The sequence below is a fragment of the Haliotis rubra genome, unplaced genomic scaffold (genome assembly GCF_003918875.1).
Source record: "Haliotis rubra isolate DU_JTF1 unplaced genomic scaffold, ASM391887v1 Scf303, whole genome shotgun sequence".
NCBI lineage: Eukaryota > Metazoa > Mollusca > Gastropoda > Lepetellida > Haliotidae > Haliotis > Haliotis rubra.
In genome coordinates, this window is record NW_025766973.1 from 441,439 (window position 1) to 456,972 (window position 15,534).

Here is a 15,534-nt window from a genome sequence, read left to right on the forward strand (position 1 = left end):
AAATACCTGGGAGAGAAACTGCAGCTTTTGCTTCGTGACGTAGGCCGACCTGGCTTACTGTTACCATAGGGCTGGAGACACTGGTTATGTCAGGTAGTTTCTATAACTATATAGTTTATAAGGTGTCAGCATTAATGTTGACCAATACGGACCTAGAAATGACCAAATGAAACTCATGACCCCAGCTCCTCATCCCCACAACGGTAATGTTATTCATATGGGTTTTGAAACTGAACTTGAGATCTTGGTGGTGGTGTACTGGTGCCTTTGTGTCTGAAGGATCATTGTTTGGATGGTCCAGAATCTTAAGCAAACTCTAAAACCTTTACTTCCTAGAGATAGATCTGGTGGTGTACTGGTGCCTTTGAAGTTCAGAGTCAGCATGCCAGTATATAGTATTAAATACTTCAACATGCATGTAGTAATATTGCTGGGGAATGTATTCTGATTTTGCAGATCATACTTGTCAAGATGGATCTATGCTTTATGCAGCAACAAAGTGTTATAGTCTCTGGGTGTGATTTTGCAGCATACTTGTCAAGTGGTTAAAGGCAGTACTCAGCAATATTCCAGCAGCAATATTCCAGCTATGGGCCGGTCTGTAAATGATCAAGTCTGGAACAGACAATCCAGTGATCAACATCATGATCTACACAATATGGATATGATGATATATGCCAACCAAGTCAGCAAGCCTGACAACCTCGATCCCGTTAGTCGCCTCTGTCCATTACTGGCACAGGTGCAATAAAACCTGGAACAGCAAGCATGGGTTACTGAAGACCACTTCTAATGTTATTGTCAGGAAACCCAGGCATCTGTACTGACATCTGTGTCCATTACTGGCACAGGTGCAATAAAAACCTGGAACAGCAAACCTGGCCTTTGATGATGTGTAAGAGCTTTACTGGCCACTTAATGTCCGAGGTCAGAGACAGTCATGTTTCATTGGGTATATATCGATAATGAATTGGTTTGCATACATTTCAAATGAATTGTGTTCTGTCATTTACTTCTAATTTATTCATATTTGTGCTTGTGACACCATTATATGACATTACCTATGAAGCTGCTTAGAGGATTTGGAAGCAGGAAGCAGAGACATTTTTAATAATTATGTGCAGATTCATCAGGTCATTATGGTTGATTTTACTAGGTATGTAGAACCTCTGCTATCCATTTAAAAAATTACCTTTGAAGTCTGTGCCGACTCACTTGTAGATTCATAGTCTTACCACATGCCCAATTGTTTGATTGTGAACACTTGAAGGGCATAATACAAGTTGTATTTCACATGTCGGTTGGACATTTCATAGAAGTGACTGAATTTTAGATCTGCATTATATTTAAGCTAGGTCCATTGATGACTATTCTAAGTTAGAAAACAGCAGGAACAATATTGATAATGTTCAGGATACAGTTGTATTTGACTTGTTGGTTATGTTACGTTCTCAGTTGTGATTTGTACTAAATTTGGATGATGTACTAAGTGATCTTTGTGCTAACATTGACTTATGACAGTCATAGCATGAAGATTGCTTTATACAACAGCACCCTGGTGGATTTACTAGTGATGACAATATTCTAAGGCAGGAATCATTAACTAACTGAATAATAGTGACGATTTACTGAATACATGAGAAACCAGGTCCATGGACTAGCGGTCATGTTGTGTGTCGACATGGCTGCATTAAATACCTGGGACAGAAACTGCAGCTTTTGCTTCGTGACGTAGGCCGACCTGGCTTACTGTTACCATAGGGCTGGAGACACTGGTTATGTCAGGTAGTTTCTATAACTATATAGTTTATAAGGTGTCAGCATTAATGTTGACCAATACGGACCTAGAAATGACCAAATGAAACTCATGACCCCAGTTCCTCATTGTTAATGTTATTCATATGGGTTTTGAAACTGAATGAGATCTTACGCCTTTGTGTCAAGGATCATTGTTTGGATGGTCCAGAATCTTAAGCAAAAAGAAAAACAACCTTCACTTCCTGACTCGCCTTGAAGTTCAGAGTCAGCATGCCAGTATATAGTATTAAATACTTCAACATGCATGTAGTAATATGCGGAATGTATTCTGATTTTGCAGCATACTTGTCAAGTGGATCTATGCTTTATGCAGCAACAAAGTGTTATAGTCTCTGGGTGTGTGTGTTAAAGGCAGTACTCAGCAATATTCCAGCTATATGACGGCGGTCTGTAAATGATCAAGTCTGGAACAGACAATCCAGTGATCAACATCATGATCTACACAATATGGATATGATGATATATGTCAACCAAGTCAGCAAGCCTGACAACCCGATCCCGTTAGTCGCCTCTACGACAAGCATGGGTTACTGAAGACCACTTCTAATGTTATTGTCAGGAAACCCAGGCATCTGTACTGACATCTGTGTCCATTATTGACACAGGTGCAATAAAAACCTGGAACAGCAAACCTGGCCTTTGATGATGTGAAGGAGTTTTTGTAGCTTCCTTATCTCACAGGCTTAGAGACATTGGTAATATATATATAGGTGTGTGGATTATTTATAATTGTTAACTAATAGCTCTTTGAATTTGAGGTATTGGTTGCTGTTCAGTGGATAGTGGGTAGCCCAGAGAAGTGTTCACTCGCCAAGCCGAATGCCCGGGATCAATTCCCCAAATGGGTTACAATATGTGAAGCCAATTTCTGGTGTCCCCCACCATGATATTGATGGAATATTGCTAAAGGCAGCCTAAAACTATACTCAATCATTGATTGTAGTACAAGATTAATTTACTGCAAGTCAAACCTCCCCTTCCCGCTGTGTTATTCTCTGTCCAGTGATGACATCATCCTTGCGCACTCAGTGCTGGCGATGTTCCTGTTAACGTTGTTAGTGTGCCGACAACCTAGGGACCCGTGTCTGTCATGTAGATGGAGGCGGGGCTGAGGACAGCTTTGAATTCACATGAGAATATTTAGAAGAAGCCTCCCCCACTGTGATAATGCTGGAATGTTCCAAAATATAATAAATTAAACAAGCCTTCTATTTCATGTTTTTGTCCCACGTAAATTATTTTTACTTGACCCAAAAGGTGTTGAACATTGATGAATTGTACAAGATATTATGAAAACCAGGTCCATGGACTAGTGGTCTTGTGTATCATCATGGCTGACTTAAACAACCTGGGACAGAAACTGCAGCTTTTGCTTCGTGACATAGGCCGACCTGGCTTACTGTTACCATAGGGCTGGAGACATGTAATGTGTTGCTAGGATACAGGATACACAAAAGAAGGGGAAACTCTTCAGATGAAATTGGGGAAGTGATGTGGGAATTAATGAAAACACATTTAGACTGATCTGGCTTACTGTTACCATAGGGCTAGAGACACGGAACAGGGTTCGGTCTTACTTGGGGATTTAGAAGGTGCATGAATTAGGAACATTATGGTCATGTTTGTTGTTCAATGCCACACTCAGCAATATTCCATTATATAACAGCTGTCAGTAAATAATCGAGTCTTGACCAGGCAATCCAGTGATCAACAGAATGAGCATCAATCTATGCAATTGGAATATGACGACATGGGTCAAGCAACGTAGAGTGCCTGAGCAGTCGATCCTGTTAGTTGCCTCTTCGACAAGTATGGGTTGCTGAAGACCAGTTCTAACATGGGTATTCCCGGATCGTTTGTTGAATGTTAACTATTGCCCAGTCACCCCCAGGTATCAGTACTGACATCTGTGGTCCCGGTGACCTGGGTGTAATAAACGCCTGGGATAACAACAGCTGCATCTTGTCACGTGCTAGCTTCACTATTGAAGTGTCGGCTGGAACAAGAGGCTAGGACATGAGACCCTTTATCATTAGCATGTGGTGCACATGGTGTCTGGGTCAAATTGAAAAATAAATGTAAAATTATAAAAACATGCTTTAAATAAGTGATTTCTGACAGGATAAACCCAACAAAAATGTGATAAAGATTTTGGAGTAGTGCCAAGTCTGAGGGTGTAATGATGGAACTACTGTGATATTCTTTTTCTTTTTATCCCCCGCAACGCGTTTTGGGGGTGGGGGTGGGTGGGTATTAAAATGCACTCCGTCCATGCGTGCCACCGTGCACATTTGTCTTTTCCGGAGCAGAACTTTTAAACCGTTCAATATTTCTTTACCAAACTTGGCACATACATATATCTGGTGGTGTACTGGTGCCTTTTGGTAGTTTTGGAATTCTGAATGAAATATTTTGGCATTTCCATAGCAACAACGTTGACTTTGACTGAAATTGAGTTGGTGCTCTTTTCCGGAGCAGAACTTTAAAACCGTTCAATATTTCTTTACCAAACTTCTCACATAGATAGGTCTGGTAATGAACTGGTGCCTTTTGGTAGTTTTGGATTTCTGATTATAATATTTTTTGCGTTTCCATGGCAACAAAGTTGACTTTGAGTGAAATTGGTGATGGTGGTCTTTTTCTGGAGCAGAACTTGAAAACCATTCAATATTTCTTTACCAAACTTCTCACATAGATAGATCTGGTGATGAACTGGTGCCTTTTAGTAGTTTTGATTTCTGATAATAATATTTTTTGTGTTTCCATGCCAACAAGTTTGACTTCAACTGAATGTTGTGGTAGTGCTCCTTTCTGGAGCAGAACTTAAAAACCTTTCAATACTCTCCTTCCACTTTGCCATATACACACCAAAATATGTGACATAACCATAACCAGTAGACTTATTCATGAAGAGTATTTTGTCATTGCGGGGGATATTCATGACTTTGCCTTCTTGTTTTATTTCTTTCAATTCTGTTATTGCAGTAAGTTTGATAATGCGGACAGAACATATTTTGTAAGTTTATTTCACATGAACACTTAGGATGGCGGGCTAGGCAGGTGGTTAAAGCTTTTGCTCGTCAGGCCCAAGACACAGGTTTGATTCCCCACATGGGGACAATGTGTGAAGCCCATTTTTGGTGTCCCCCCGCCCTGATATTGCTGGACTATTGCTAAAAGCGGCGTAAAAATCATACTCACTCGCTCACTCACATCCTATGTTGGTAGATGGATATTCTTAGATGAAAAAAGCTGTTATCAATCATGTATTGCATGAGGTATCAGATGCCATCATTCTGATGTCATTTACCAGTGGTCTGTCAATATGGCTGCTGTCACACGATGAATGAGACCAGGTTGTACCAGTGGTAATGTTACTGTAACATGGCTGCCATTTAATACCTGGGAGAGAAACTGCAGCTTTTGCTTCGTGGCGTAGGCCGACCTGGCTTACTGTTACCATAGGGCTGGAGACACTGGCTAGGTCAAGTAGATGCTTTGTCTATATAGCTTGTCAGGCTTCAACATCAATATTAACCCAGAAATGCCAACCACTCCGATTTTGGCGGAGTTACTCCGAGTTTCAAATACAAAATCTGCTCTCCGATTTCTCTTTAAAAAACTCTTTAAGCACATAGCACCATGTTTCAGCATCATGTGCATACAGTTCGTGCCCCGGACTCACCTGTTCTTCACTGGAGGCAAGGACAGGAAGCTCAAACAGTGGGATGCTGACAACTTCGAACTCGTCTCGACACTCCAGGTAGGAAGTTGTTCTGCTCCACGATCGAGACCAGCACATTTAAGGGTTACTTCTTTTCAACAATTTTCACTTGTCAGAGGGGTAGACAAAGCACATTATCTAAACGACTGTCAGACTTCCATTTTTGTTGAAACCTTTGCAGCTGAGTGGGTTACATTGCTGACTTTGTGTGTGTGCATGTTGGTGCCTTACTCTGAGAGTGTGGGTTCGAATCCTGGATGGGACTCAACTCTAAAAAGTACTAGAATCAGTTCTTTTCTGTTTACTTGGAAAGCATAATTTGATATTAATTCTAAATGTAGCATCATTACATTTTACCACTTTCTAAATGTTATTGCGTTTTATAATTGTTTTACCCAAAAGTACTAGAATCTTTACTTTACTGAGAAAGAGTAATAGGCCATAGGGCCATAGAAATATGCCAAAGGTTACTTTTGACTCGTTTCTGATAGGCATTGGGTATTCATTCTTCTTGATGGGTAGCTTATAATAAGTAATAGTGTTTCTAAGATGGGGTCCTGTTTGCAGGGTCACCATGGAGAGGTGTTCAGTCTCAGTATCAGCTCCAGTGCCAACTTCGAGGTGTCCGGTTCCCAGGACCGGTCCCTCCGTCTGTGGGAGAAGACCCAGGAGGTGTTGGTGCTGGAGGATGAGCGAGAGATGGTAAGTATCCACCAGAAGATTGACAGTATTCATTGAATGGGGACCACTTTAATTTGGTTGCTCAAATTTCAACACTGTTGCAACGATCGATATTTTCAGTCTTGCACTCATGGCAGGTGTCAGAAACTTTATAAGATCTGTTATATGTCCTCTGTTATATGTTATGCCCTGGGAGAAGCTTGTAGGCATAACATGAGTATTTTAGTGCGAACCCAACCAACTTGTCAATGTAGACTCCTTCAACTTGACAAGGAGTCCTAGGCAGCGTAATACCTTGTACCTCGCTCTTGCTGTGAAGATAATTTTGGCAATCTATCACATGGATGATTAAATGTCATCAGACCCTAAAAGAATTTCTATTGAAGAAAAACACCCAACCAGAAAGAAGTCCCCTAATGCTGTTGAAGGGGCATATATTTATTATGCGTACATTGCATTTTTGTGTTCCAGGAACGTGAGCAGGAGTTTGAGGAGGCGATATCCAATGAAATGGAAGCAGTGGTGAGTACAGTCTGAGACAGTTTGATAAGCAAGGTTGTCAACTGCACTGACTCTGTAGTGATCTATCTTGTCCATGTAAGAAGATAATGTTTTGTACAAAGTGACCTGTCATGGACTGTACCCCTGTGAAGTTGAGGGTTAGATTTGGCCTTCACAAGTCCATGCTTGTTCACAACGAATGGGAAAGGCACTTTCTGACTTGGTTCATTCATGTCCTGTAACCGAAATGTGAAGATACTGTTAATTACCAGATTGTTTGGTATGTATTTGATTATTTACAGACAGTCATTGTATAGTTGGAATATTGTTGAATATGGCATTAAATGAGTAACAGTCAATATATTGATCATGAGCTGGTATGTGTTCCAGGTACCAGGGGAGACAACTACTGAGGTCGCTCTCGCTGGGAAGAAAACAGCGGAAACTGTTAAAGCAGTGAGTGGCACACAGTGTTTATGTTTGCATAAAATCATCAAGTTATTACTCTCACAGAAAGGATCTGTAGTAGTTGACACTTCTGCAATCATGCCGACTCTTTCTGGTGACTAATCTAGTATAGTGACTACAAATAAACTGTTTATGCAGCAGTGAATGGGGCGGTGGGCTAGCCCTAATGATTAAAGCGTTTGGCTCGTCAGCGAGAAAGACCCGGTTTGAATCACCACATGGGTACAATGTGTGAAGCCATTTCGGTGTCCCCCGCCGTGATGTTGCTGGAATATTGCTAAAAGTGGCGTAAGAGCAAAACTCAGTCAGTCAGTCAGCAGTGAATGGGTACCTGGTGAGATAAGATGGTCTTGTGACTATTAACTTTCTACCACGTCGCCGACAGTTAGGGTAACTGGGGTAATATAATGTCTGCTATTTCATTATGATTTGCCCTTGATGCCACTGAGCCTCTTTGAGGTGGATATTAAGTACTCTACAAATGCATTTATATTATAGCCTTGTGACTGCAGTTTAACGTATGTCTGCGCAGGCCGAGCGGCTGATGGAGGCCATTGAGGTGTACAAGGAGGAGAGTGCCAACATACAGCTACACAAGGACGAGTGTCGGAAGACTGGGAAGGAGGTCAGACATTGGAGTGGAAACCTTAAGTAGAATCATGTATATGACTGATTCATTGAATATTTCACCCTATCGCTGAACAGAAGACAGATAAACTAATATGAAAGAACAATTTTTTCTAATTTGGGATAAGGTACCGGTATTCAGAAACATTGCATTGCATGATATACCATGATATACTGCTCAACAGATTATATCATGAATATACATTTGACATATTACAAGAATAGGTTCTGTTTGAACCAAGAAAAGATGAGAAATATCCCGATAACAAGTGGATTGGCATATATCGCTTTTTCACTCGTAGCTGGCTCCTCCCCAAGTGAACCCACTCATCATGGCATATGGAGTTACCTCCCCTACACGCTACCTGCTGGAGGTCATCAAGAGAATCAAGTCAAGGTTGGTACAAGGAAGGAATACATGATCTAACCATTTCAGCGTGATTGGGGGTCTGACAGCTGAAATTGTGGAAATTTATCACTACTATATGGTGTATGCAAATTTGAGGCAGTTGTACATATTTTTTTTAAAATCTATAAATTTAAGCATTATTTAGAGACTAATTGTTTATTGAGGGAATTATCATTTTAAATTATCAGTCCTTTATTACAGATAACAAACAATTTGAAAAATCTGTCATACTCAAGCGATGTTCAAGAAGCTAAAGACAGTTGTAGCATGAAGATTGTTTTGTACAACAACACCCTGGTCGATTTGCTAGTGATGACAATATTCTAAGGCAGGAATCATTAACTAACTGAATAGTAGTGACAATTTACTGGATCAATGAGAAACCAGGTCCATGGACTAGATGCGTCGTGGTTGTGTGTCGACATGGCTGCATTAAATACCTGGGAGAGAAACTGCAGCTTTTGCTTCATTGGCGAGGGCTGACCTGGCTTACTGTTACCATAGGGCTGGAGACACTGGTTATGTCAGGTAGTTGCTTTGGCTTGTCAGGCGTTAACATTAATATTAATCCATACAGATCAAGAAATGACAAAACAATAAGTTCTAACAATTGTTATTTGTTCACATTGGTCTCCAAAAAGTACCTATTTACAGGTGAAATACTCCGTCATGGACTAGATTTTAATTATAGGTTAACGTGGGAGGCTTGACTACTAACCCGGCGCTCGTGATAAGTCTGGCAGTACTGTAGGGGTGATACAGATGTAGGTATTTCCATCTGGGAGATTTCTCTAGGAATGTGTTACCTATGTTATCATTGATGTTGCAGTGAGCTGGAGGAGGCATTGTTGGTGTTGCCGTTCAACTATGTAATGGACCTGCTGAAGGTGCTGGACATCTTCCTCCAGGCGGATGGGAGCCTGAGCTCTCCTGTCGATGCCTTCTCTTCCTCCTCAGGTAGGAAGCATTTGGGTTGCGCAATAGACTGGTAGTGAAATGATTCCTAAATGTGTTGAGAATCCAAAAATGATTCCTGTAGTTATATGGGTGAATTAGGGAGACAAGGGTGTTTCACATGGAAGTGTTCATGATTGATTTAAGTCATGTTTCATTTCAGAGTGCACCATGGTCAGATTACCTCAAGCCAGACACTGCTTCCTGTTATAGACAGACTGAGATCAAGCACCCTCTCACAGGTTACACAGCTAAGGGTAAGCACTGTCTCACATATCACACGGTTCAGGGTAAGCATTCTCTCACTGGTCACACAGATCAGGGTAAGCACTCTCACATCCCAGGGTAAGCACTCTCACAGGTCACACAGCTAAGGGTAAGCACACTCTCACTTATCACACAGTTCAGGGTAAGAGTTCTCATGTGTCACACAGCTCAGGGTAAGCACTGTCACAGGTCACACAGCTCGGTGTAAGCATTCTCTCACTGGTCACACAGCTCAGGGTAATCACTCTCACAAGTCACACAGCTCAGGGTAAGCACTCTCACAAGTCACACAGCTCAGGGTAAGCACTTTCTCACAGGTCACTCTGCTCTAGGTAAGCACTCTCTCACAGCTCAGGGTAAGCACAGCCCAGGGTAAGCACTCTCACATCCCAGGGTAAGCACTCTCACAGCTCAGGGTAAGCATTCTCTCAGGTCACACAGCTCAGGGTAAGAACTCTCACAGGTCACACAGCTGTCTAATGGCTGGGTGTAAACTTTCTTTCATGGGTCACACAGATCAGACTCACACAATTGGCCACCAGACATACACAGCAAGGTATGTCTCCACCCCGACCTCTACACACCTTCAGACAACTCTAGACTCTGGTCAGTGTAAGCACACAAACTGCCATATCAGTATTAAACCTCGGTTTGTTTCAGGATCAGATCGGGTTCAACTTGGCTGGGCTTCAGTTCCTACAGAGTCAAATTGAGAGGTCAGACGAAGTCGTGTTCTTCAAGGATGCAACAGACAGACTTCGAGAGAAGAAAAGGAAGAAGAAAAAGAAAGTCATACTTGCAATCAAAACATGACATTGTATATTGTTGAAATAAATTGTTTTATTATGAAGAATAGACTGATCTGGCTTACTGTTACCATAGGGCTAGAGAAACGGAACAGGGTTCGGTCTTACTTGGGGATTTAGAAGGTGCATGAATTAGGAACATTATGGTCATGTTTGTTGTTCAATGCCACACTCAGCAATATTCCATTATATAACAGCTGTCAGTAAATAATCGAGTCTTGACCAGGCAATCCAGTGATCAACAGAATGAGCATCAATCTATGCAATTGGAATATGACGACATGGGTCAAGCAACGTAGAGTGCCTGAGCAGTCGATCCTGTTAGTTGCCTCTTCGACAAGTATGGGTTGCTGAAGACCAGTTCTAACATGGGTATTCCCCGGTCGTTTGTTGAATGTTAACTATTGCCCAGTCACCCCAGGTATAAGTACTGACATCTGTGGTCCCGGTGACCTGGGTGTAATAAACGCCTGGGATAACAACAGCTGCATCTTGTTCGTGCTAGCTTCACTATTGAAGTGTCGGCTGGAACAAGAGGCTAGGACATGAGACCCTTTATCATTAGCATGTGGTGCACATGGTGTCTGGGTCAAATTGAAAATAAATGTAAAATTATAAAAACATGCTTTAAATAAGTGATTTCTGACAGGATAAACCCAACAAAAATGTGATAAAGATTTTGGAGTAGTGCCAAGTCTGAGGGTGTAATGATGGAACTACTGTGATATTCTTTTTCTTTTTATCCCCCGCAACGCGTTTTGGGGGTGGGGGTGGGTGGGTATTAAAATGCACTCCGTCCATGCGTGCCACCGTGCACATTTGTCTTTTCCGGAGCAGAACTTTTAAACCGTTCAATATTTCTTTACCAAACTTGGCACATACATATATCTGGTGGTGTACTGGTGCCTTTTGGTAGTTTTGGAATTCTGAATGAAATATTTTTGGCATTTCCATGGCAACAACGTTGACTTTGACTGAAATTGGAGTTGGTGCTCTTTTCCGGAGCAGAACTTTAAAACCGTTCAATATTTCTTTACCAAACTTCTCACATAGATAGGTCTGGTAATGAACTGGTGCCTTTTGGTAGTTTTGGATTTCTGATTATAATATTTTTTGCGTTTCCATGGCAACAAAGTTGACTTTGAGTGAAATTGGTGATGGTGCTCTTTTTCTGGAGCAGAACTTGAAAACCGTTCAATATTTCTTTACCAAACTTCTCACATAGATAGATCTGGTGATGAACTGGTGCCTTTTAGTAGTTTTGATTTCTGATAATAATATTTTTTGTGTTTCCATGCCAACAAGTTTGACTTCAACTGAATGTTGTGGTAGTGCTCCTTTCTGGAGCAGAACTTAAAAACCTTTCAATACTCTCCTTCCACTTTGCCATATACACACCAAAATATGTGACATAACCATAACCAGTAGACTTATTCATGAAGAGTATTTTGTCATTCGGGGATATTCATGACTTTGTCTTCTTGTTTTATTTCTTTCAATTCTGTTATTGCAGTAAGTTTGATAATGCGGACAGAACATATTTTGTAAGTTTATTTCACATGAACACTTAGGATGGCAGGCTAGGCAGGTGGTTAAAGCTTTTGCTCGTCAGGCCCAAGACACAGGTTTGATTCCCCACATGGGGACAATGTGTGAAGCCCATTTTTGGTGTCCCCCCGCCCTGATATTGCTGGACTATTGCTAAAAGCGGCGTAAAAATCATACTCACTGGCTCACTCACATCCTATGTTGGTAGATGGATATTCTTAGATGAAAAAAGCTGTTATCAATCATGTATTGCATGAGGTATCAGATGCCATCATTCTGATGTCATTTACCAGTGGTCTGTCAATATGGCTGCTGTCACATGATGAATGAGACCAGGTTGTACCAGTGGTAATGTTACTGTAACATGGCTGCCATTTAATACCTGGGAGAGAAACTGCAGCTTTTGCTTCGTGGCGTAGGCCGACCTGGCTTACTGTTACCATAGGGCTGGAGACACTGGCTAGGTCAAGTAGATGCTTTGTCTATATAGCTTGTCAGGCTTCAACATCAATATTAACCCAGAAATGCCAACCACTCCGATTTTGGCGGAGTTACTCCGAGTTTCAAATACAAAATCTGCTCTCCGATTTCTCTTTAAAAAACTCTTTAAGCACATAGCACCATGTTTCAGCATCATGTGCATACAGTTCGTGCCCCGGACTCACCTGTTCTTCACTGGAGGCAAGGACAGGAAGCTCAAACAGTGGGATGCTGACAACTTCGAACTCGTCTCGACACTCCAGGTAGGAAGTTGTTCTGCTCCACGATCGAGACCAGCACATTTAAGGGTTACTTCTTTTCAACAAGTTTCACTTGTCAGAGGGGTAGACAAAGCACATTAACTAAAAGACTGTCAGAGTTCCATTTTTGTTAAAACCTTTGCAGCTGAGTGAGTTACATTGCTGACTTTGTGTGTGTGCATGTTGGTGCCTTACTCTGAGAGTGTGGGTTCGAATCCTGCATGGGACTCAACTCTAAAATGTACTAGAATCAGTTCTTTTCTGTTTACTTACATAATTTGATATTAATTCTAAATGTAGCATCGTTACATTTTATCACTTTCTAAATGGTATTGCGTTTTCATAATTGTTTTACCCAAAAGTACTAGAATCTTTACTTTACTGAGAAAGAGTAATAGGCCATAGGGCCATAGAAATATGCCAAAGGTTACTTTTGACTCGTTTCTGATAGGCATTGGGTATTCATTCTTCTTGATGGGTGGCTTATAATAAGCAATAGTGTTTCCAAGATAAGTTCCTGTTTGCAGGGTCACCATGGAGAGGTGTTCAGTCTCAGCATCAGCTCCAGTGCCAACTTCGTGGTGTCCGGTTCCCAGGACCGGTCCCTCCGTCTGTGGGAGAAGACCCAGGAGGTGTTGGTGCTGGAGGATGAGCGAGAGATGGTAAGTATCCACCAGAAGATTGACAGTATTCATTGAATGGGGACCACTTTAATTTGGTTGCTCAAATTTCAACACTGTTGCAACGATCGATATTTTCAGTCTTGCACTCATGGCAGGTGTCAGAAACTTTATAAGATCTGTTATATGTCCTCTGTTATATGTTATGCCCTGGGAGAAGCTTGTAGGCATAACATGAGTATTTTAGTGTGAACCCAACCAACTTGTCAATGTAGACTCCTTCAACTTGACAAGGAGTCCTAGGCAGCGTAATACCTTGTACCTCGCTCTTGCTGTGAAGATAATTTTGGCAATCTATCACATGGATGATTAAATGTCATCAGACCCTAAAAGAATTTCTATTGAAGAAAAACACCAAACAAGAATGAAGTCCCCTAATGCTGTTGAAGGGGCATATATTTATTATGTGTACATTGCATTTTTGTGTTCCAGGAACTTGAGCAGGAGTTTGAGGAGGCGATATCCAATGAAATGGAAGCAGTGGTGAGTACAGTCTGATACAGATTGATAAGCAAGATTGTCAACTGCACTGACTCTGTAGTGATCTATGTTGTAAAGGCCAGTCCATGTAAGAAGATAATGTTTTGTACAAAGTGACCTGTCATGGACTGTACCCCTGTTAAGTTGAGGATTAGATTTGGCCTTCACAAGTCCATGCTTGTTCACAACGAATGGGAAAGGCACTTTCTGACTTGGTTCATTCATGTCCTGTAACCGAAATGTGAAGATACTGTTAATTACCAGATTGTTTGGTATGTATTTGATTATTTACAGACAGTCATTGTATAGTTGGAATATTGTTGAATATGGCATTAAATGAGTAACAGTCAATATATTGATCATGAGCTGGTATGTGTTCCAGGTACCAGGGGAGACAACTACTGAGGTCGCTCTCGCTGGGAAGAAAACAGCGGAAACTGTTAAAGCAGTGAGTGGCACACAGTGTTTATGTTTGCATAAAATCATCAAGTTATTACTCTCACAGAAAGGATCTGTAGTAGTTGACACTTCTGCAATCATGCCGACTCTTTCTGGTGACTAATCTAGTATAGTGACTACAAATAAACTGTTTATGCAGCAGTGAATGGGGGCGGTGGGCTAGCCTAATGGTTAAAGCGTTGGCTCGTCACGCCGAAAGACCCGGGTTTGAATCACCACATGGGTACAATGTGTGAAGCCCATTTCCGGTGTCCCCCGCCGTGATGTTGCTGGAATATTGCTAAAAGTGGCGTAAAACCAAAACTCAGTCAGTCAGTCAGCAGTGAATGGGTACCTGGTGGGATAAGATGGTCTTGTGACTATTAACCTTCTACCACCTCGCTGACAGTTAGGGTAACTGGGGTAATATAATGTCTGCTATTTACGTATGATTTGCCCTTGATGCCACTGAGCCTCTTTGAGGTGGATATTAAGTACTCTACAAATGCATTATATTATAGCCTTGTGACTGCAGTTTAACGTATGTCTGCGCAGGCCGAGCGGCTGATGGAGGCCATTGAGGTGTACAAGGAGGAGAGTGCCAACATACAGCTACACAAGGACGAGTGTCGGAAGACTGGGAAGGAGGTCAGACATTGGAGTGGAAACCTTAAGTAGAATCATTTACATGACTGATTCATTGAATATTTCACCCTATCGCTGAACAGAAGACAGATAAACTAATATGAAAGAACAATTTTTTCTAATTTGGGATAAGGTATTCAGAAACATTGCATTGCATGATATACCATGATATACTGCTCAACAGATTATATCGTGAATATACACTTGACATATTACAAGAATAGGTACTGTTTGAACCAAGAAAAGATAAGAAATATCCCTTTAAAAAGTGGAGTGGTATATATCGCTTTTTCACTCATAGCTGGCTCCTCCCCAACTGAACCCACTCATCATGGCATATGGAGTTACCTCCCCTACACGCTACCTGCTGGAGGTCATCAAGAGAATCAAGTCCAGGTTGGTACAAGGAAGGAATACATGATCTAACCATTTCAGCGTGATTGGGGGTCTGACAGATGAAATTGTGGAAATTTATCACTACTATATGGTGTATGCAAATTTGAGGCAGTTGTACATATTTTTTAAAATCTATAAATTTAAGCATTATTTAGAGACTAATTGTTTATTGAGGGAATTATCATTTTAAATTATCAGTCCTTTATTACAGATAACAAACAATTTGAAAAAATCTGTCATACTTGCGATGTTCAAGAAGCTAAAGACAGTTGTAGCATGAAGATTGTTTTGTACAACAACACCCTGGTCGATTTGCTAGTGATGACAATATTCTAAGGCAGGAATCATTAAC

The 15,534-nt window shown here is 41.2% G+C and overlaps 1 protein-coding gene across 1 annotated transcript in view; it reads left to right on the forward strand.

Moving 5' to 3' along the window:
- LOC124282770 (WD repeat-containing protein 3-like) overlaps positions 1–15,534 on the forward strand; it is a 44,760-nt gene that overhangs the window by 27,366 nt on the left and 1,860 nt on the right. Inside the window, 6 exon segments of the mRNA XM_046718797.1 lie at positions 5,470–5,581; positions 6,110–6,244; positions 6,695–6,745; positions 7,115–7,180; positions 7,725–7,817; positions 15,088–15,182. Of these exon segments, the coding sequence (XP_046574753.1) occupies positions 5,470–5,581; positions 6,110–6,244; positions 6,695–6,745; positions 7,115–7,180; positions 7,725–7,817; positions 15,088–15,182 (552 nt within the window).